Here is a 23,416-nt window from a genome sequence, read left to right as displayed (position 1 = left end):
TATGGGCTAGAATGAAATATGAGTTTTTGACAAATCATTTATTATTTATATCGAAAACGAAATTGTTAAGAATTTCACTATAGAGATGATAATGGATGAATTTTATTCCATGAAAGGTCTTTGTCGAGCATAATTCGAAGGAGATGATAAATTATTTTTTGGTGTTTTTTTTTTAAAAATGTTTATAGCAAACTAGGAAACTATTGTATTTGAAACGAAATTTATTTTTAAGATGATTTTATAAGCATGTTACAAATATTATATACAGTTATGACTTATGATTTAAGACTGATATATTTTTATTTTACATAAATATTCAAGCACACACATAGAGAGACTATTGCATCTATATACTTATTTATTTGCGTAAGTTCAAACTCCACACAAAATATCATGATTCACCCCTAGCAATAAGCCCAATAAGATGTGAGCATTGTTGATGGAGATTTCGTTGGCTCTTTTTAATATAACTTTGGCCCAAAATCATGGTTCAGTTTAAGTTGGTCTCTAAGACGATGGTGCCATGTGGATTGAGGGTAAAAAATTTACCCTCAGCATGCTTATTCAATAGAGATCTAGATTTCAAAACCAGTAGATCGAGCTTCGTGATATGTATCATTTACTAGATATTTTCTTCTTAAAGCCTGAAACCAATGGCGGAGCTACATGGTGGCTTGGGGAGGGGGGGGGGGGGGGGGGGGGGGGGGGGGTCCCCTAAGACGATTAGACTTTTCTTAGCCATCCAAGCTTTGCTTTGAGAGTTGTGTTGATATCAATCATTTTTGTCCAGCGGAGCCTACCTACAAATTTTGGAGCATCGATAGAATCCTGAGGGTAAAATTCATCTTCTTATCTTCTCTAACCCCCCACCAAATATATTTTAGTATAATGTTGAACGACAAAAAGGTCTTTATAAGGATTCGTTTAGATTTGTGATTTTAAAAAAGTGTAATTTTAAAATAATAATTTTAAAATACGCGATTTGAAAACGTGATTTTTAAAATGTATTTTAGTATAATGTAGAACAACAAAAAGGTTTTTATAAGGATTCGTTTGGATTTGCAATTTTTAAAAAGTGTGACTTAAAAATAATGATTTAAAAATACGCGATTTGAAAACATGATTTTTAAAAATACAGTTAAGGGTTTGGCAAAAATCGTAATTTAACTTTTAAAATCGCAGTATAACTTTTAAAATTGTCCGCTTTTAAAAAAGTATCCCTTTTGCATTTTCAAATCGCAAAAGACAAAAAAGAAAAAAAAATAATAAAAAATAATAATAAATAATAATAAAACGATTCATTTTCTATGATTTGGTTTAAAATCACTTTTTATCTACGAAATGATTTTTTGCGTTGTTTTGGATAATGTATAGATTATGTTTACATTGATTTAGTTGACTATTGTTTTCTCATGTAACACTTGAGCAAAAAGGTAAAAGCAATGTGAAATCAATATATTTTCAAAAGATTAAAACTTTTTAAAAAAAAAAATTAAAAATTAAAACAAGCCAAAAACATTAAAAACCGGCCTAAATCATTTTTAAAATCATTTAAAATGTACCCTAATAGAGACTCGAATAAGGCCCATAAGACTAAAATATGCACAAAATACCCAATACCTAATATGTAGATATCGAATAATAACCGCAACAACCACACGGATATAAATATCTAAAATTGATATCCGCATTTTGCGGATGCAGTTGTAGAAATTGCAAATAACCGCATCCACATATACACTACTATGCAACGTAGGGGACATTTCTTTTAAAATATTTCCAGAGCTTCTTGCATGCTCAAGCAATCATATCTCCAGGCACGGATTTAGGGGGTTATAGGCCGAGTCCCCCCAAAAAAGAAAAAATAAATTAGGTGTATATATATATATATATATATATATACACACATATATAAAAGGTAAAAAATAAAAATTTAGCCTATTACCTCTACGAATAAATTTTTTTGACCCCTAGCCCTTGCCTATAAGAGCTTTTGACTACGTCCTACATTTCTCTCACACGTTTGCATAACTAGAAGTTCTCTTGTTTGGAAAACTCGTGACCAAGTAACACCACATTTCTGAATTTAATAAAATCCAAATCCATTTCTTTTCACCTTCATTTCATCAATTATAGTTCTAAGCATCAGTATTACGATATCCTATCTCTAACATTTTAGTTTATATCCATTAGAATAACAATTTCTGTAAAAAAAAAAAAAGAAAAAAAAAAAAGCAACAATAAATCATGCTTGTAATTAACATCTACAGTATTTAGTTTCGTAGATTCTCTTGATTCCTCCTATTTTTGACACCTCAATAGCTTCCTAAATCTTGTCTATAAATGTACAACTAAATTTTAGGTTACCCATTTCCTTATCATAGCCATGGAGCCTATTTTCGTTACCATCTTTGGTAAGATTTAGATGCGGGGACGTAGATATGACTGGTAACTTGAGAAATGACTTGTACAGACATTTAAATTAGAGTTCTGTTGAGTTTGCGATCTAAACTAGCAATTTCAAAATGTGCATTTTTTGAACACTCAATTTTTAAAAACTCAGCTAAATGTATTGGAAAATTACAGTTTAACCTTTAAAATCGTACGTTTTAAAAAGAATATGCATCTCTCAGATCGTAGATTTTTCTACGTTTTCAAATCACAATTTTTTTAAAAATGAACTCTCAAATGATACCATTTCAACAACTTAGCTTTTAACACTTTATATTTGCAAAGTCACAGTGCCAAATGCATTATTTTAACTGCCAACATGCTGAACACCACTAACTTACATCTTGAACCATCCATAAACCAGATGGCAAAGGCAATCAATTGGCTACACCCTCTAGACATAAGGCCATGTTTTCTCATTCTATATTGTTACATAAAAAAGAAGTAAATAAAAAAACTATTATTACATAGTTGTTGAAGCACAACGGCAAAATTATTAATCATAAAGCAAAATGAATTAGGCCTGCTCAAATGTCAAAACTCCGTATAATTATATACTAATTCTAACATAAAGCAGTTAACAAGAAGTACAAGAATGATGTGATCGCTCATGAGAATAATGGGCTTCTTACTTCCCAAACAGATCTCCCTACATCTATATATAAATGCTGGTTTATCAAGAACAAGCAAGAAAAGGACTTTAAGGGTGCCTCTTCAGCTGCCTCCATAGGCAATCCACAAAAAATGCTTGCATCTTGATATTTCTCAGAGTCAGTATAATTAGGATCTCTTCTTTTTGTTTGATTTAGATCTATGGTCATCTTTACTACGCTTTTTCCCACTCTTCTGACTTTCTTTCTGATTTCCATGCTTCTCAATTTTATTTTTACTGGATTTCAAACTAATGAGACCACCCGATGGTATCTTACCTCTACTCTTCAAAGCATTCTCAAAATCAGCTTCTCTGTCCCCAATGGCATATTGTTGGAGAAGCTCGGGATTCAACAAACCGTCCGTCTCGGATTTCCTCTCATCCTATAAATGGACAGAGTAACTTTCAGCGCTCTCAGAAATGAAAGTAGGTAGTGGGGGAGAGGAGGGAGCAGGGAGAAGGGGGAAAAAATGTGAAAGAAAGAAAGAGGTAGAAAGAAATTGCGAATACCTCAACTTGCTTTGCTGCATTCTTGAGATCCTCGTCCACAGATACACTCTGAGGTTTCATCACAATCTGCATGAAATGTGAAAAACCGAGAGTTGCATTATTACTTTGGCAGCTCACATAATATACAGAAGTGGACTTGCTAATGGTGTATACAAGGAAAAATGCAAATTTCTACATATCATAATCTGAATTATTGATAAACCTACTGATAATTAAGGTATCCCCTTAAGCCTTTGCAACAGACTAATAAACAGACAATACATGTGGATAGGTACCCAGTTATACTTGCTAAATGCTTCTAACTGAAGCATCTATCCACATAAATTTAAAAGATACAGGCTCACTAATAAAATAAATTATAGATAGAAACTATAGATGAGAAAGCAGAAAGTACACTAGTAACAAACATTCATGTTCTCCATTGAGATAATTCCTCGGTTGCTCAACTTACTTCTTTTCGTTGAGGCAGGGTTGATTCAATCTCTTTGGAAGCAATACTGTATAAATATTTGTGGAACTTCTTCATAACTTTTATAAACAGTGACAATATCTGTTGCCTTTCTAGCTTGATCTGTCCCTGCAAAATGTAAGTTTAAGCAAACATGACTCCATCAATACAGAAATAAGACTGGAATGAAATCAAGATGTCCAAAACTTCAACATTAGAGAGGAGTGTCTCCTTTTTGAACATTGGACTAAGTATCTAAGGCCCTTATGTGAAAGTGTACCAGAGCATGACTCGAGCACAATGATAAAATACTAAAATGAATTATCTATTCCACAAATGACTACATGGACAACTTGAGAAACAAACCTCAACATAGGTGAAGCTTTGACCCTGCAAGCCAATGCAGAGCAAAACAGAAGCCTGTGCATATGACATTGTTACTGGAAGTTTCCCTTCGAAATATAGACGTGTGAGAATCGGAACAAGATCAAGAATCTGTAAAAGAATACAAAGATTAGCAACATAGACATTAAAAGTTTACATAGAAAATTTTCAGACTTTGTAAAATCATGGGATAATTCTCCTAACACCTGACGGGCAGTCTCGTGTATCAAACTGACCAAATCATCTGAACAGTCTCAAGCCACCATTCGTAACCATATAGAGGCATATGACTACCACTGGGAAATTTTGAACAATTCTCAATCTCCCTTTAAACTACTCACTTTAGTCATGTCCCCTTGAATTGAGTTACCGGAATCAAATTGTCCCTCATAGTCACATCATTTAACAGATTCTAATCCATGAATACACCTGAGACATCATTTCTTCCTTTTTCTTAGAAGCATCAAACTTTCCCTTTGCTCACCTCTGGCCACCACATCCACCATCCCTTTATTCGATACTCCATCCCAATATTAGTTGCCATCGTCGTAAACCAAACTTTCGAAGAATACATCATATATTTCTTTGTCTCTTCCTCAAATGTAAGTTTTAGGAACCATCCTTGAAAAGTTAACAGCATTTTATTTTTTTATTTTTTTTGATAAGAAAAAAAAAAGTTAACAGCATTTTAAAAATACAACTCTTTTAAGGGTAATTTTAAGAAAGTTAAATTATTGTATACAGTCATTATAAAAAGTGGATATCATTTTTTTTTTTACTTACCAAAAAAAAAAAGTGGATATCATTTTTGGGACATCCACAAAAGGAAAGACTGACAAGAAATATAGGAAGCAAGGAGTGGTAATATGTACTACACCTATGATCAATAGCAATATAGAAGAGCCTCATCTTTTTCTTTTTCTTTTTCTTTTTTTTGATGAGTAAGAAGACTTTATTAATGAAAGCGTAAGGCACTTCTAAGTACATATGAAGTATACACAAGAACAACCAAAACTAACCTGCAAAAACCCAATAGAACCAATAAAACCCGAACCCCCGAAATCAAAGAAAAACCCCGAAACAAACTACAATAGCACCCAACTAAGAACAAAACAACCCACCACCCACCCACCAAAGCACACAAACCTACATCATGTGTGCCTTGCCTTTCCTACTACTAGAGGGACCTTTAGCATCACCATAATTGATGGAGCAATGCAGATTTAGTAGCTCCCTTTTTCCTTTAGACTTTTGGCGCGCAATCATCTTCTCCCGCTGAAAATCTTCTTTCATGGCATCCCTAATTGCCAAGGCCTCCTCCCCAAAATCCCCTTCCAATGCCCAATCCAAGGGCAATCCATCTCAATAATCATCTTCCTTCTCCTCCCAAACTACAATCTCCCCGTTGTGGTCAAAACCGACAGGCCAATTTCGAGATTGGGAGAATCCATTTCCCTCAACGGAACAAAGAGAGATGCAGTCACACGGAGGAGAGGAAGGTCGAACCACCCCGACGTCCTTAACCTCCCGCGGCAAAACGGGGGGGACAAAAACAATCGGGGGAAGATTAAGAAAACCCTTCCTAAAAAGACCATTTTTCGCTAGAATTTCTGTCTTTTTTTTTCGCATGAAACTCTCCACCTGTATCCTTAAAAAGAACAGGTTCTGCGGACAGCTTCGAGGCTTCCAAAGAGTCAGAAAGAAACTCATCATTCCATAACACCGAATGCCCTGCCCTAAGCTCCCTAGCCCTCCTGAAATAATGCTGAAATGGGCGACTATGCAGCAAGGGGGAGGGGGAATAACGAATCTTCTTCCCCAACTCAGAGGCCCCTGAGAGAGAAGGAACAGAAGAGACGGAGAGTTCTGCACAACATAGAAGCCCAGTCAACGCCGGAGGAGCAGCCAAAGTCGCTGGCGAAGGCAACTCTAAAGTCGGCAGAGGTGGGAAGACGAACGGAGGAACCGACTTAACCAGAGACGACCCACCCCCAGATCGGTCTTCGCACAACGGATCCCCAACGGAAATCTCCGACAGATTGAGATCGCATGGCCCAGAAGAAGCCACCAGCGTCGTCTCCGTCGAGAAGCTCGACGATCGGAAGGGATTAGGTTTTCGCAAGAAGCGACCCAAACGCAATCCCTTTCGTCTCAGTCCATTCCTTGCAAGCCGGCCCAGAAGCTTCTTAGCAGCCCGGCCCAAAGCCAAGTTGAAACCTATGACCCGCTTACTCCACGTGCGCAACTTTGAAATTTCAAATTTCAAACTCGCATGTGGAAGAAAAGTCTTACCCATCGGACGGTGAGGCTGGTCCTTACCCAACAGATCAAACGAAGAAGACTCAAAGGTAGAACAGTCCAACGCCGACCTCAGATCTACATCTATCACCCTCACCGCCGGAAGAAGGTCAAGCTCACACTGATCCACTGGCATAACCCTACTCCCGGTCAAACGACCCCCCACGATAGGCGCCTTCTTCACAACAGCGGCCGAGCCTGCCTTCAACACCTCCACAAAGGAGGGCCCTTTCGTGAAAGGAACCAAACCCGGCCAAGCCTCTACTTTCTTCCCCTTATTCTCCACCGACTCATGCCATAACCCAAACCCCCAGCCCACTGAAGCAGAGAAGGAAACAGCGGCCTTTCTCAGCTCGTCGGAGAATTTGATCCAACCCCACCCTCCACGTCCCTCAGGGATCAGAATAAACCCTTTTCTGGCCACCCATCCCGAATGAAGCTGCCTCTAAGAAACAGCCGGCTTAGTTACACCCTCTTCGAGCAATCAAGATTCTCGATCCTTCCCTGAAAGATTTGATGAAAACTTGATCTTCTGGAAAATCCACAAGACACTCCAACGTCGAAGCCAACCACTCAGAGCACGAAGAACTAATGAAAATTTCTTCAGAGAAGCTTTTTCTCTTCTCCCCCACCCTCAGCGTCGACGCCCCATCCAGAACCGAGAAGACAAAAGTCTTCGACTCCACAATAAAACTTAACTCCATCTCAAAAAACACCCATAACCCAAGCGGCCGTCCCAGAGAATGATCACATTTTCGACAAAAAGGAGCCACACAGTCACGAGACCCACTGGCTGACGCCCCTACGCGAGCAACTAGCGCGACCCACAAACACCTGATGCTCAACACACTATCCCCGAATAGCAACCGGACGTCTGATAGGCGAATCAAGGCAAACTCCTACGCAACGCACTCTCACGCACTGCCACTAGGGGAGAGAGAGAGAGAGAGAGAGAGTCCTAGAATTTTCTCATCTTAAATCACCTCCAAAGACCAAATCAGATTCTTATGATTGGTTGGCTGTTGAAATCAATACACTTTGATACAAATTGTGCCAGAAAGCGAAAGCCAAGGAACATAATCGATATTGAGCAAGGATTAATTTACTGGAGGCTTTCGAGGTGGTGAGATGGGCAGCGGAAAGAGGTACTTTTGAGCTTCAAGGAGGATCAAAGAGAACCTAGATCATGTTGAGGTCAGCTTGCATAATGATTTATCCTATGTTTGGTATGGCCATTTGGTGAGGCAAGAATGCAGGTAAGTAAGTACAAATAGGTTGTCAAAATGTGTTATTGTCATCGGGTTGGAATTTGGAGGTCATGGGGATTGTTTGTGATTAGACTTTAGTAATTTATTGCCAAACCCACAACTGCCAACAATTGACAGACAATCATTTTTGGAAGGCAGCCACTTTTAATAGACACATACACGAGCTTAGTGCATATATCAGTTTTTACCAACAAGTATCAATATGATATTGTCTGCTCCCATGAAAACCCCCAAAACACTACATGGTAATGCTGTCAAAACTATTGTTTAGATATCTCACCAGATGAAAGTCAGCAAGATTGTTGGTATAAGCTTCCAGTCGCTTCATATCATGTGGAGATAAAACTTGTTTAATTGAACTCAATAATCCATCTGAGCTGGATGGTGTAGCTTCCCGCTCCTCGAAATTGATTTTCGGCTCCAGGATGCTGAAAGATTGTTAGTATGAGAATATTTGACAGCATATCTGAAAAGTGTAAATTTAAAATACCCACCTCATAGCAAGCTTATACTCCATTTCACGGAAACTAAGATGCAGTAATCTGGTAAATCTTTGCCTGAAATCTAGTTACAGAAACAAATTATCAAGCTATGAACTGAATATATATATATACACATATATATGGATTAAATCATAAACATCAGTACAAAGTTCTTAGAAAGAGTGGACCCACCTTCGTAAAACGGACCAAAAAATCCCCATTGATCCGATCCACTGTCTTCAATATCATCATTGTTTAAAGGTTTAAGGACCATACATGTATGCTCGCCAGTCACAGCACTCTAAATCATCAAAAAACAAATATTCACACTACAATTAAATCCTCATTTTTTGATACGTAAAGCTACAATTAAATCATCTATACCAGGTTATATTATTTACATAGTTCATGCAGGGAGGTATAAATAAAAATAAAAAAGAATCTTAACTGGAATCTGGCCAATGTAGAATGGAGCAAAGCCACGTTTCCTCCAAAAGCGAAAAAGGTCCTGGGTAAGCCCAAAAGAGACACCAATATAATGTAGCTTCTCAGGTTGCCTATCACGAAGATGGACTAGCAAAGGAGGAAGATTAGTTCTAGGCTTTATATTTTCTTCTAGCAATGAAGCCTGCAAATATGGTATTATTAAAGTCAGATGTAACCAAAATATTCCAAAAAAAAATATGATTCTAGACAAAACTATAAATTGAAGAAATGCTTTTCTACAGACTTAGTAATGCCCAACAATCATTCGACTACAGTGGTAGGTTCTTTGACATTTATGAAGTAACAAATTGTCATTTTGCTTTAAAAGGTGGAAGAAATTATGAACCACTCAAGTCTGTCAGGACTTTCGAATTCAAAACAAGGTTTTGATTCCATATAATGGATCCAAACCCACTTTTTTTGATAAGTAGCGCATTTTATTAATAAGCACAGAGAGATGCAACTCTAGAACACAAAATGCATACAAGAGATAACCCACATTAATAATTAAAAGAAGAACAAAAATTCACAAATTCAGAAAAGCTAGAAAAATGTGAGATACTATACGCCTGTCCATATATAAAGCGATTTGTAATTATCTAAAAAGCCCAAAAAAAAAAAAAGGTGTATAATAATCTGCCGAAGATAAGTAGGACTCCGATGTCCGACTCATATTGAGAATTCAATATCTATCTATTTAAAGTTTTTTCAAATTTTAAAATACTCAACGAAGACTGAATTAATGGGGAAAAAAATATTAAAACATTATCAATTACTGTAGAGATATAAATGGAAGAAATCATTTACAGAATACTCTGAGCTAAGCATAATTTTTTTAATCTTATTTGTAAAAAGAAATTGTTCAAATGAAACCAAGTCAATATAATGGGAATGGACCTTCTCCGCAGCTTCAGTAACTCTGGCATGTGGTGTCTCTGTAAAATTCGTGACATCATCCACTTCGGAAATAGGACGAATCAGTCCTTCGAAATAACTGTGAATAGTTAATGCAAATGCTTTTGTCATTAAGATTCTTAAACAGTAAAAGTGTCACAAAATGTTCCAAAGCAAATACTCAGTTAAAATCACTTTCCCTTGCAGCAAGTGAAGCAGAGATATTAGATATCCAAAAATATAACAGTATAACAATATAGTCAAAATCCCAAAATAACAGTGTGCATGTATGTAGACCTATGACTCTAAAATCATGCCCAAATCGTGCTTCTTCATAAGGAATTCCAACTTTCTTTATGAACCAGGTTGAGCAATTAGTTATAAAATGCTTGATAAGTCTCAAAACTAAAATCATTATTTTGCAAACAAGGAAAGTGAACACAACTCATGTTACAAATTCATTTTTAAATAAATATTTTTTAAGTGATTCAATCTCATTAGAAAGTGCAGAGGGGCACAACCCAAATACATAGAAAATATACAAGAGAGACCCCCTAATATAGAGAAAAAGAAAAAGAAAAATCCAAAAATTCAGAAAAACTAGAAAAATGCACACTATTGTATGCCGATGTCCATGTATAAGGGATCTAAACATAATGTTCTTTAGCTCAACCACCAAAATCTCACAATCTTGAAAGCTCATGGCATTCCGCTCTCCAAATGCACCACATTAAGCATAAATGTGCCATCATCCAAACTTTAAAGATGTTACGTCTTCCATCTGACCTCTCCAACTTGCCATCAATTCAATTACCTTTCCAAGCATGACCCATTCTACACCAAAAAAAGGGAAATCGATACTCATAATTTCTCTTGCCAATTCACAATGAAGAAGAAGATGATTTATAGACTCTAGATTCCTCTTGCACATACAACACCACTCCACCACTATAGGGTTCCTCTTGCTCAGATTATCCAATATCAAGATCTTCCCAAGAGCCGCCATCCACCCAAAGAACACCACCCTCGAAGGGAACTTTACTCTCCAAATACTCTTCCAAGGAAATGGGGAACCAACAGGAATGAAAAACAAATGACAAAAGGACCTTACTTCAAACTTCTGCTTTTTAGACGGGATCCAACATATTTTATCCTCACCACCTTCTCTCAATCTGATACAGCAGCTTCTATGTGTTTAGCTCTGGCAAATATTATTGTATTGTCTGCAAACAACAAGAGCGAGATAGATGGGTTGGCCCGAGAAAGTTTAATCCCATGAGGAAGCCCATTTAATTCTTCTTTCCGCAGCATCCTGGCCAATATTTCCAAGCCCATAATAAAAAGAAATGGCGATAATGGGTCTTCCTGTCTAAGACCTCGTGTGGGCCGAAAGAGCCCATAAGGACTCCCATTAAGGAGAAGAAAAAAAGTTGTTGTGATGCACTGCCGAACCAAATTTATCCCTTTGCAATGAAAGCCCAATTTCTCCATTATTTTAAGGGTAAATGTATAATAAATCCCTAAGTCGACGCGTGATTTGAAATTAGTCTCACTTTCTAAAAATCAATTTTTACTCCTTCAGTTTGTCGTAGATTTGAAATCAGAACTTCCGTGATTTTTCCGACCAATTTTTTGACTTTCATTAGTGCCACATCAGCCTTTTCGCCACATCATCATAAAATATCATTTTATTTTTTTATATAATAAATTTAAAAACTTAAAATTTTATTTTTTATTTAAAAAAAATGAAAATGGGGGTTTTGGGGGTGGCTCGGGAGCCATCCCAGAGTAAGGGGTGGCTAACGGAAGTCAAAAAAATTGAACGGAAAAATCACGAAATGACTATATTCAAATCCGTGACAAACTGAAGGAGGAAAAATTGAGTTTTAGAAAGTGATGAATTAATTTCAAATCGCGTGTCAACTCAGAGATTTATTATACATTTACCCTTATTTTAAAGATAAAATTCAACTCCATTCTATCGTAGGCTTTCTCCATGTCGAGCTTTATAGCCAATCACTCAAAATATAATAGATAGACAGCGAGCCATGAGACACTGCAAGATTCTTGATAAAACCAACGGTCCAATTCAACCTCGCACAACAATTATGATTAGGAAACCTTCCACATAGTATGAGCAGCATAGTGGTGTTGTTTGTGACCTAAATGTGGAACCCAATGAATTGGGCAAAAACACATTGGAAAATAGATAGCCAGGAGGGCAGCGAAGCTGAAAGAAAGAAGTGACCATGTCCACCTCCCAATCATGCATTGGTCTGGAAAAAGATATATTCCATTGAAGATTTCCGTTAAAGAACTGCATATGATCTGCCACCCACGACTCCTTAAATCATGCAGTACTAAACAATTTCGGAAAAGCTACCTTCTGGGGCTGGTCCCCACACCACACATCATGCATATGAGATTTTATTAGAAAGAGGGGAATTGTCACGTGGCAAATTTACACAATTTCCCAAGACCCATCCTTAGGTTCAGACCTGAGTTTGCAAGCACATGAACTAAGAGAATGGTGCCATTGATATCTTTGTTTGCAAATAGAAAAGAAGGTAGGGACAGAGGCTGAGTAATGACTAATATCCCATAAACAACATAAATAATCAACAGGAAAAACAACATCAGATGCATCATGTATAATTGAAAACTATCTTAAACATGACCAAGGCCTGCAAAAACAACTTTTCTCCTATTTCATTCTATACATATTAGGTAAATGAGCATTACAGTCATATTCTCTCTAACACCTTATAGATGACAAAGCGGGCAGGAAATCAAACATAGCATACCTTGATAAAAGTTCCACTGCTTTTGAACCATATCCAGACTGCAATAGATAAACACAAAAATATAAAATTAATTAAATGTGACAAGAATCTGGGTGAACCAACTCAATTTCCCTTGCTTTAAACACAGACTAACCCTCATGACACTTGGATGGGTAGCAATGCGGACAATGCGAACACCTGAAAGACTAGGGAAATTGGTGTCCTGGAATTGCTCACAGAATTTCCATGGTATTTGGTCTCCAGAAGGTTGATAACCATCACTTAAACTTCTGATTGCAGATTTACGGGAAATCTGTCCCTCAAGAGAAACCTGTAAATAATTTTTTTTTTTTTTTTGATAGGTAAGCAAAGAAATAAATTAAAAAAGCATAAGGCGCCCCTAAGCATACAGGAAGTATACAAAGGAAACCAAACACGAGCAATCAAAAAGAAAAACAAAAGAGAAAACCCACAAACAGCCGAGAAACCAAGACCCAAAGCCCAAACCCTAAACCCGCCAAAAACACCTAGACTACATTACATCAATAGTCCTTTTGCCTTTACCCCGACTAGGACGAACACCCCTAGCGTCAAAGTTAATCGAACATTCTAAGTTCTTAACCTCTCTACTCCCTTTAAATTGACAGAAATATACCATGTTAAGCAGCAAACAAAAGGAAAAAATTTCACTAAGAACATAAAAATAAATTCAAAGGCTTTTAGCAGGCAGTCTAAGCTTTAATAACAACACATAAACTTAGACAGAAAAGGTGGACCAGGTTATTGTTTGAGTGAGTGAAAGGTTGGAGACTTTTGGGCCGGATTCCAAGCCCAACAGTATTAACATTACATCTCCTAAGGCCTGCTCAAAAGATTCCAAGCCCAACGGTTCTAACCTTAAGTCTCCTAAGGTCAGAGGTTATCTAAACCTTCCAAGCCCATCATGTCCAGTAATCTCAAGAAAGGAGTGAAGCTGCGGGCTGGTCCGTGCAAGCCCATTAAGCTTCGTAAGAAAGGAGTGAATTTGCGGGCTAGGTCGTGTAAGTCCATTGTCAGCTTTATCCCGAGTCTTGCAATCTCGGGCGCTGTTGCGGAGTCTTTGTTGGCCGTTGATGGTGTTTTTCAGCCTTTGCCGGAAGCGTTGGGATTGGGTTTGACTCAATGATAGGTCAATTCACGCCGGCAGCTCTAGTTGTGAGGGACAAGGGAGGTGATATCCAGGACTCACCGTCAGTTTTTGCCGGTGGCTTTGGTTGCGATGGATAAGGGTAAGGGAAGTGAACTTTTGCCAACATGTTTGGCTCGTACCCAAGACTCACTGGTAGGTCTAGTTTCGCCGGTGGCTTTGGTTGTGAGGGACAACGGAGATGAACAGCATATGGGAGAGAAAGGGAAAGATGGGGAGGTTGCGTTGTGTCTCCTGGATGGGGATTCCCCTCTGGGTATCTATCCCCCATTGTGGTGATTCGTGGGTCTGTAGGGTGGTGTTTGTGGGGTTTTCCTTGGTTGGTTTCTGTTTGGTTTTGGGGGTTTTTTTAGCGGGGGGGTTTGCTCGTTCTAGTTAGATGTTTCTTGTTATATACTTCATGTGTACATAGGAGTGCCTTTTGCTTTTAATAAAAACTTTCCATTTTTTTTTAGGAGTACTTATTCTAGTGTCCCACATAATGATGATAGATACAAACCTGGATGACGCACAAGATATCAGGAAGTTGATTTTTTGACTCATCAACAGGACCTGCATATCAATAGTTACTAGAAGTTCAGCTCATGGCCAAGGAAAATAAAAATAAATAAATAAAAAGAAGTCCCTGTAACATCGAATATACAATAAAACTAGTCAAAAGGAGAATAGATATACCAAGCAATACAAACAAGTGGTGCGCTGGAGCATCCGCCATTAGTTGTAAATCATTTGGAGAGTTTTTGTAGTGAGAAGCAACATATAAAGCCATCATACGCTGCACATGATAGAAAATATAAATTCCAAATATATATTGATAAGAGATGAAAACATTAAATATCAACATTCAATAATATCTAAATACCTGCAAAAAAACCTCACTATCATTGTGATAGGAAAAAAGTGTATCCCGATTAACATAGTATAGATCACACTCATCGGGTTGAGGTATCCTAGTTACAGAAAAGAAAGGACATTAGTGAAGATACAAATATTATGGAGATGGATTCCTCTCCCGCAGGTTCTACAAATAATTTTCTAACCTGTTAATATTAGGGATGGAATTTGTAACATCCAAGCAAAGTAAAGCATGAAGCCAGGATTCAATTGGGTCCCCAGAAGCATATCTGATAGATTCACTCAATTCTATCTTTTTGAAAAGACGGCCTATAATCACAGTTGTTTGAGAACTTAGCAAATATGCCCCAAAAGGTAAAAAGAACAAAATAATAATAATAATAATAATAGTAACAATAATAGTAAAAGAAACAATAATGGCCCACAAGCCAAAGATCCAAGTATTGCAAAAAAAGATAATTGATGTGACTGAGTGAAGGTTTATAAGTCGTCTCGAGATTACCTAGTCAAAAGAGTCTAGTGATGACTCGTGAGCTATACAATCATACATATGAGACACCACTTACAGTAAACTTCGTTAGGAAAATATACCTTAAACATTTTGAAAACTAGCAATACCATTGAGAAAGTTTATCTTAAGATATGGTCTCTAAATCTTGGCATTTTAAGTATAATAATTGTTTAAAGAACTGAACCAATTTCTTATAATCTAGAGGCAATGAGTGACTCATAAGTTTCTTGAGTTGCCTTAAATTAAGTTACTCAAGGAAACATATTTACTCAATTTTATCATATGAGTTTAATCGTTGTTCCAGTAAGTCATTTCAACTAGGCTAAGTTGTGAGTTGGCTTAATGAGTTTTTAACTTTGTGAACTTCTGCTTAGTATTCCTGTCATGTTTAACAATAAAAACATTTCTGTGGGTCATCTAGATAACAAAAAGGATTAATTACTCAAGAGATAAGAGGAGCAATGGTAAAAAGATGCCATCGTTCATTCCATACATGTAAAATGCAAGTTTGAAGCCTGAGCAGCAAGGTTAAATTCTTGCATACAGATCCAAAGAGAACTTACCAATGCCCAAAACCATTCTTCATTTTTTTTATAGAAAAGGGGAAAAGGTAAAGAAAGAAAGGGAAGAACAAAAAAAAATATGATTTTGGACGATGACCCTCATTAAATTGGACAGGCACAACTATAAACTTCCAAAAATATATGACCAAACTGCTTTCTCCGTGCTACAGAAGTACCCTATCTTAAGAGATTTACATGCATACTGTTGATTTACAGAACTAAAAGAAAAGTGATGCATGGTCATACCAGAAAGAAAGCCCCCCACACTGTTAGCAGACTCCCTGTTTTGCCCTTCCAATTGCTGCAGAAGTTTTAGCGACAAAGACCGACCAGTACCTTCATAACTTTAAGTAGATTAAGAGGGAATGTATTTCAGTAATTAAATTACACTAAGATTCACTACAAAAATCAAAAGAGCACATTAAGCATGATTAAAAAGATAAGAAACAGAAGACATCATTGAAACATAAAATGGGAGTTTCTTTCATGACTAAACATAAATCTGGTCATGACATACAAATAAACATGTTTAAAATACAGAAAAAAAAAAAAAAAGTGTTTGAGCATTTATATTGCATTAAAATTCAAAAGAAAATTAATAAACAGTTAAGATCACTGCAAAAGAACATGGAAGCGCATTAAGCAAAATTGAAGGAGAACATGGAACACTAAGATCATTGGAAAAGGAATTGGAATGTTCTACTAGTAAAGCAATAGCTTCTGTATACAAAACATAAAATTAAATATGAGACAGGTCATACCCATTTACTGTGGATGAAAGGAAAACTAAATAAGGACCAAGCAACGACTTCACAACTGGCAATGGAATAGCTGCTGCTTCATCAACAACCAGCAGTTCAACCTGGGAAAGCTTTTCATGCTCATGTGGCTGTATATACTGCAAGGACCAATGAGAAAAACAACTAGATGTCTGAGCATTTAAGAGAATCGAGTATTACAGAGTAAACTGATTAGAATCTGTTTAATGCAATCTCCAGAATAACCAACAAGGATGCATTTGAGAACTGCAGCTTTCTTTTCAATTGTGAAGTAATTTACCAAAAGGGGAGTAGTCCCCACTAGCTTAAAAGCCCAAAAAGGGAATAATCCCCACAAGCTTAATCCATCCCAGGATAGTACTAAGTACCACAGATGAGATGAAGAAAAAAGGGTGATCAAGAAAGTACTGGAAAATTAAATTAACAGAAACCCATATTAGTGAAGAGCAGAACAGTGATGTCTAAATGCGAGCAAACATTCTTAATGACAACAGGAATGATGCTTATGGCTCTAGTGTATGTTTGCCACAGCACAGTGCCATCCTTCAAAGTTTTGCTGGCAGCTCCCCTTAGAAAGAAGATTCAAATGTGTGCGGTATACATTGTATACGAAGAAAAAAAGTATCATAAAGTTTTTTTTTTAATGAATAATAATAATTTTATTGAAAGAAAAGGGCAAAGCCCTCGTTCATGAAAAGAAGTATACAAGAGAACCAAATATCCTAAAAGGCTACTATAATTTAAAAAGTAAATCAAATCAATACATTATATTTTTGGATAGCGCCCCATCATAGTTTGAGTGTTTTTACTTATGTAGACTTTTTAAATTTATTCTCTGTTCGTCCCTTTTAGGAGTTCTCTTGTATACTTCTCGTGTATAAGGGTTGCGCCCCTTTGCGCTTTTTAATAAATTGCAATTACTTATCAAAAAAAAAAAAAAAGTAAATCAAATCTATCAGATTCTGAGTCAAAATTAGGAATAATACAATAACCCAATCCAAAAGAAATCTCATAAATGAGGATTTTTTTAAAAAAATACTTTGAACTCGCTATCTCAAAGAGACGCCGATTCCTTAATTTCCAGCAATGAAGAAGCTCTAGGATGTTACTAGGCATGACCCAAGAAACTCCGGAAATGTTAAAAACCAAGTGTCAAAGATCAACAATATACTCGCAATGGATGAAAAGATAATTAATAATTTCCTCATTCTTTTTACAAAGGCAACACCAGTTAACTAGATCGTTAAGACCTCTCTAGAGCGATGGTTGGGGTTTTTTTATTAGGATTCCGAGTAGACAGCCAAAACAATACCCCTCTGGAAATATCTCATCTCCTCTTTGCATATGATACACTTATTATGTGTGAAGCGGACAAATGATCAAATTCTTAATTTGGATCCTATTTTCCTGTGTTTTGAGGCCATTTCGGGTTTGAAGGCCAACCTCCAAATATCTGAGTTAGTCATCATAGGGGAGGTTCCGCATATAGAGGAGGTTCCTCATATAGAGGAGCTGGCTCGTATTCTCTATTGTAGCATCTCTTCTCTTCCTCTGAGATACTTGGGTCTCCCTCTAGGTGCTCCTTTCAAATCAAAAGCCATTTAGGATGGGGTAGTCGAGAAAATGAAAAAAAGCTTGGCTAGTTGGAAGAAGATCTACTTGTCTAAAGGGGGGCGCTTTACTCTCATCAAGAGTACGCTATCCAGTATTCCTTCATACTTCTTATCCCTCTTCTTCCCTTTACCAATAGGCATAGCTAGGAGATTGGAGTGCCTTCAGAGAGATTTTCTTTGGAATGGTCCCGGCGGGGAACCCAAATTGCACCTGGTGAATTGGAAGATTGTTTGCTCCCCAATTCCTAGTTGTTGTTGGGGGGGGGGGGGGGGGGTGCGTGCTTCTCAACAAAGCTCTCCTCAGTAAATGGCTTTGGAGATTCAGGCATGACGAAAATTCTTTATGGAGACAGGTGATTGTTATGAAGTACGGGATCCAGAGAGGGGGTTGGGTTTAGGGGAAGCTCAAGGACCTTACGGGGTGACACCTTGGAGGAATATTAGAAATAGTTGGAGTTCTTTTTCCAAATTTGTTTCCAACAAGGTTGGGGACAGTTCTTGCATTCGTTTTTGGCATGACGTGTGGTGCCGAGAAGGGGCTCTTAAGTATTCCTTTTCATAATTCTATTCCATAGCCCGTAATAAGGAGGCCTTAGTGTTAGACTATTTGGACCTCTCCAGTTCCTCTATCCATTGGAATCCAAGCTTCATTGGGACAGACCATGATTGGAAACTAGAATCTCGACTCCTTTCTCAATCTATTATACTCTTCGATTACTCATCCAGGAGAAGTGGATAGTATATTGTGGACACCATCTAGCAGGCACGGCTTTGCAGTGAAGAGCTTTTATAATATGTTACAGTCAGGTGATCATAGTTCATTCCCTTGGAAAACTATTTGGAAGGTTAAGGCCCCTCCTAGCATTACTTTCTTCTTAATGACAATAGCAATGAGTAGAATCCTCACGGCGGATAACCTTATCACTAACAACCAATCAAAGCCCTTGAACTGAGTTAAATATACCATTCTAGAGTGAGAACTAGCCCATCTGTAGCTTGTGTATAGATATATTATGTTTCTTCTTAATGTGGATGATTGTGACTCATTTTTTTTTTGATAAGTAATGATAGTTTTATTGAAAGCGTAAGGCGCCCCTACGTACACTAGAAGTATACAACAGGAAACACCTAACTAGAAAGCGAAAAAGAAGCAAGAAATTCAGCAAAGCTGATAGATAAAGGGTACAAATAAGCCATCGACCAGACATACAAGGTATGGAGAAACAACTCTAGCACCTCCTCTAGGGAGCTTTCTAGATTCTCAAAACACCTAAGGTTTCTTTCTCTCCAAATACACCAAAAAAGGCAAATAGGCACCATCTTCCAAGAAGTAGCGCTCTCCGATCTCCCAGACTTCCACCAACAAGCAACTAAGTCAAGCACGCTCCTAGGCATGACCCACGAAATACCAAAGCGGGAGAAAATGTTGTTCCATAGAGCTGAGGCCAGATCGCAATGCAGAAGAATATGGTCCACTGATTCCCCGTCCCGCTTGCAAAGACAGCATCTATCCACAATAATTAAGTTCCTCTTCCTAAGATTGTCCAAGGTCAAAATTCTGCCTAGAGCTGCAGACCAAGTGAAGAAAGCTGCCCTCGGGGGAGCCTGAGACCGCCACACACACTTCCATGGGAACCGAGTACCTCCAGCACACATCATAGAACCAAAAAATGACTTCACCCTGAACACACCTTTCTTGGACGGGACCCATTTAAGACAATCTGCCCTCTCCATATTCACCTTGGTAGAGCCCAGCATCTGGAAGAAAGAGGCAAAAACATCGACTTCCCAATTATGAGCCTCTCTAATAAAGCTTACGTTCCATTGAATGGACCCGCCCAAACTCTCCAAATTTTCAGCCACTGACGCATCCTTCACCCGAGCAATGCCAAAGAGATCAGGAAACACTTCTTTCAGAATCGAATCTCCACACCACAAGTCATGCCAAAATCTAATCCTACTCCCATCCCCCACCTCAAATCTAAGGAATTTGGAGAAATCCTCCCAACCTTTCCTTATAAACTTCCACAACCCTACTCCAAACGCCCCAGCAACCTCTCGGGAGCACCACCCACCCCACAAACTTCCATACTTGGATTCCACCGCGACTCGCCACCAAGCATCTCTATCCATACCAAATCGCCATAACCATTTACTTAGCAATGCGCGATTAAACTGAACCAACTTCCTTATGCCAAGCCCCCCATTCGACATTGGAGTACAAACCTTCTCCCAACTCACCAAATGGTATTTAAAAACTTCACCCATGCCACCCCAAAGAAAATCGCGTTGCAACTTCTCAATACGAGAAGCAACACTCACCGGAATAGGGAACAGAGACATGTAGTACATAGGTAAGTTAGAGAGCGTACTCTTGATAAGGGTCACTCTCCCTCCCTTAGAGAGGTATAACCTTTTCCAACTAGCCAGCATTATTCCAGTGGGAGTTACAGGACTGGGAGTTGGAGATGGTGCTCTCTTTCTTCGAGCGGTTGTACTCCACTCCGATTCGACAAGGAGAGGGTGACAAGTTAGTTTGGAACCTCTCTTCAAGGAGCTATTTTGAAGTAAGGTCATATTATGAAGCACTTAGTCGGAAAGAAGGTCCATCATTCCCGTGGAAGAAGATATGGTGTGCTAAGGCTCCGACAAGGGTGGCGTTCTTTGTATGGACTGCAGCTTTAGGAAAAATTTTGACTCATGACAATCTACGAAAGAGGAATATTGTGGTTATTGAGTGGTATTGTATGTGTAAAAAGAAGGGGGAGTCTATTGATCATCTGTTACTTCATTGCGACACCGCCCGTGAGCTTTGGAGTTTTGTGTTTTCTTTGTTTGGAGTTGAATGGGTCATGCCACAATCGGTGATGGGTTTGTTGACTACTTGGGGTGCTTTTCGAGGGCATGGCCTAGCAAAAAATGTTTGGCGTTTAGTTCCTCACTGTGTTTTGTGGAGCATTTGGAGGGAGCGGAATGCGAGGCTTTTTGAAGATGTCGAGACGGTAATGGTGGTTTTAAGGAAGCGTCTTCTTAACACGTTATATCTATGGATAGCTCCCCATCTTTGCCACCTAGGTGTTTCTACTTTTGTAGACTTTCTTAATTTATTAGTTGTTCCTCCTGTTTAGGGGCTCTCTTGTATACTTCCCGTGTATTAGGGTTGCGCCCCTCTGCGCTTTTTTATTGAATTTTAAATTACTTATCAAAAAGAACTCGCAAAGACCGAATCTTGGAGGAGCTAGCATCACAGAAAATCAAAGTGTCATCAGCGAACAAAAGGTGGGAACAAGAAGCATCGCCCACTCTGAAACCATCCTACACACCCCCACTCACTGCCGCATTAAACATGCGACTCAGCGCCTCCATAACAAACACAAACAAAAGGGGAGACAACGGGTCTCCTTGCCTTAGGCCTCGAGAGCTGCTGAAAAAGCCGTATGGTGAGCCATTAACAAGCACCGAAAACTTTGCAGAAGAAATGCACCGAGCTATCCACGAACACCATTTTCCCCCAAAGCCGCATCTCCTCAACATATACAACAGAAAATCCCAATTAACGTGATCATAAGCTTTTTCTAAATCCATTTTGCAAACGACTCCCGGCTCCCTTGATATAATACGACTATCAAGGCATTCATTCGCAATAAGGATTGGATCAAGAATCTGCCTCCCTTTGATGAAAGCACTCTGGGATTTGGAGATAACCTTGTCCATAACCGTCTTCAATCTGTTGGCCAAGACTTTAGCAATAATCTTGTAGATACCTCCTACAAGGCTTATGGGCCGGAAATCTTTGAGAGACAAAGCTCCTGGAATCTTAGGAATAAGAGAAATAAAAGAAGCGTTCAAACTCTTCTCAAAAACTTCTCTAGCATGAAACTCAGAAAAAACCTCCATAATGTCCAAGCGCACCACCTCCTAACAAGCTTGGAAAAAAGCCATAGAGAAGCCATCCGGACCTGACGCTTTATCACCATTAAAAGCAAACACTACCTTTCTAACTTCCTCCTCCTCGAAGGCTCTCTCCAACCACCTTGCTTCTGACTCTAAAATGGCATCAAAGGAAAGATCATCCAACCGAGGCCTCCAACTATGCTTCTCAGAGAAGAGATCGTGATAGAACTGAACCACATGCTCCCCTATCTCTGCCGGATTAGAAGAAATGGAATCTCCGATCAATAAGGAATCAATAGAGTTATACCTTCTGTTTGAATTGGCTATAGAATGGAAGAATTTTGTGCATTTATCTCCTTCTTTCAACCACGTCACCCTGGACTTTTGCCTCCAGCAGACCTCCTCCAACAGTGAGCATCTCTCTAACTCACTGACAACCTTCAGCTTCTTTTGAATTTCCCCCTCAACCAAAGCCCTACTGCCTTCCACTGTATTCGCCTGAAGCTCCTCAAGAAGCTTTCTCTTGTTCCTCTCCACATTACCAAAGGCCTCTACATTCCACGTCTTCAAATTAGACTTGAGGGCCTTTAATTTACATGCAAGCACAAAGCTAGGAGAGCCATGAAAAGAGAATGAGTCCCACCATTGTTTCACCAACCCCACAAAACCATCCACCTTGAGCCACATATTCTCAAACTTGAACGGCCTACTTCTTGCAGAAGAGTGAGCACAATCGAGGAGAATAGGAAAGTGGTCAGAGAAAAGGCGGGGAAGCCTCTTCTGAGACGCCTCAGGAAACCTATCTTCCCAATCAGGAGAGACAAGAAAACGATCAATTCTGGACCAAACAGGAGGATCACAGGAAATCGACCACGTATAAGACCCTCCAACGAGCGGAAAATCCATAAGACCCTGGTCAGAGATGAAATCACAAAAGTCCCTCATGGCAGACACACTACCATCTCCAGATCTTTTGCTAGGGAACCTAGTAGTATTGAAATCTCCCCCTATACACCAAGGCAAACTCCACCAACTCATAATCCCAGCCAGCTCATCCCAAAGACCCCTCCGATCAACCCTGCAATTCGGACCATACACGCCCACAAAACCCCACTCAAAGTGATCAACAACATTCCTTAAAGAAACTGCAAGTGTGAAACTCCCCACGCACACATCCACCTTTTCCACCACCCTCTTATCCCACAAGATAAGGATACCCCCTGAGGCCCCACTAGCATCCAAACAACACCAATCCACATAATTCCACCCCCAAAGACTACGCACAAACTTCCTAGAGGGATCCTTAACTTTTGTTTCTTGGAGACAAATAAGATCCACCTTCCAATCTCTGAGCAAATT

The 23,416-nt window shown here is 38.6% G+C and overlaps 1 protein-coding gene across 1 annotated transcript in view; it reads right to left on the bottom strand.

Annotated features, from left to right (window-relative positions):
• Nucleotides 1-2,983: 2,983 nt before the first annotated feature.
• LOC133857507 (RNA cytidine acetyltransferase 1) overlaps nt 2,984-23,416 on the bottom strand; it is a 35,556-nt gene continuing 15,123 nt past the window's right edge. Inside the window, exons 10-26 of the mRNA XM_062292775.1 lie at nt 16,533-16,669; nt 16,018-16,115; nt 14,883-15,006; nt 14,705-14,792; nt 14,518-14,617; nt 14,342-14,394; nt 12,811-12,987; nt 12,678-12,715; nt 9,877-9,973; nt 8,942-9,121; nt 8,686-8,794; nt 8,506-8,575; nt 8,292-8,439; nt 4,428-4,556; nt 4,065-4,190; nt 3,614-3,679; nt 2,984-3,486 (exon numbers count right to left, since the gene is read on the bottom strand). Of these exons, the coding sequence (XP_062148759.1) occupies nt 3,232-3,486; nt 3,614-3,679; nt 4,065-4,190; nt 4,428-4,556; nt 8,292-8,439; nt 8,506-8,575; nt 8,686-8,794; nt 8,942-9,121; nt 9,877-9,973; nt 12,678-12,715; nt 12,811-12,987; nt 14,342-14,394; nt 14,518-14,617; nt 14,705-14,792; nt 14,883-15,006; nt 16,018-16,115; nt 16,533-16,669 (1,995 nt within the window). The 3' untranslated portion in view covers nt 2,984-3,231. The remainder of the gene's footprint in view (nt 3,487-3,613; nt 3,680-4,064; nt 4,191-4,427; nt 4,557-8,291; nt 8,440-8,505; nt 8,576-8,685; nt 8,795-8,941; nt 9,122-9,876; nt 9,974-12,677; nt 12,716-12,810; nt 12,988-14,341; nt 14,395-14,517; nt 14,618-14,704; nt 14,793-14,882; nt 15,007-16,017; nt 16,116-16,532; nt 16,670-23,416) is intronic.

The sequence above is a fragment of the Alnus glutinosa genome, chromosome 14 (assembly GCF_958979055.1).
Source record: "Alnus glutinosa chromosome 14, dhAlnGlut1.1, whole genome shotgun sequence".
Taxonomy (NCBI): domain Eukaryota; kingdom Viridiplantae; phylum Streptophyta; class Magnoliopsida; order Fagales; family Betulaceae; genus Alnus; species Alnus glutinosa.
Note: the sequence above shows the minus strand (reverse complement) of the source record. Positions and strands in the feature narration are given on the sequence as shown.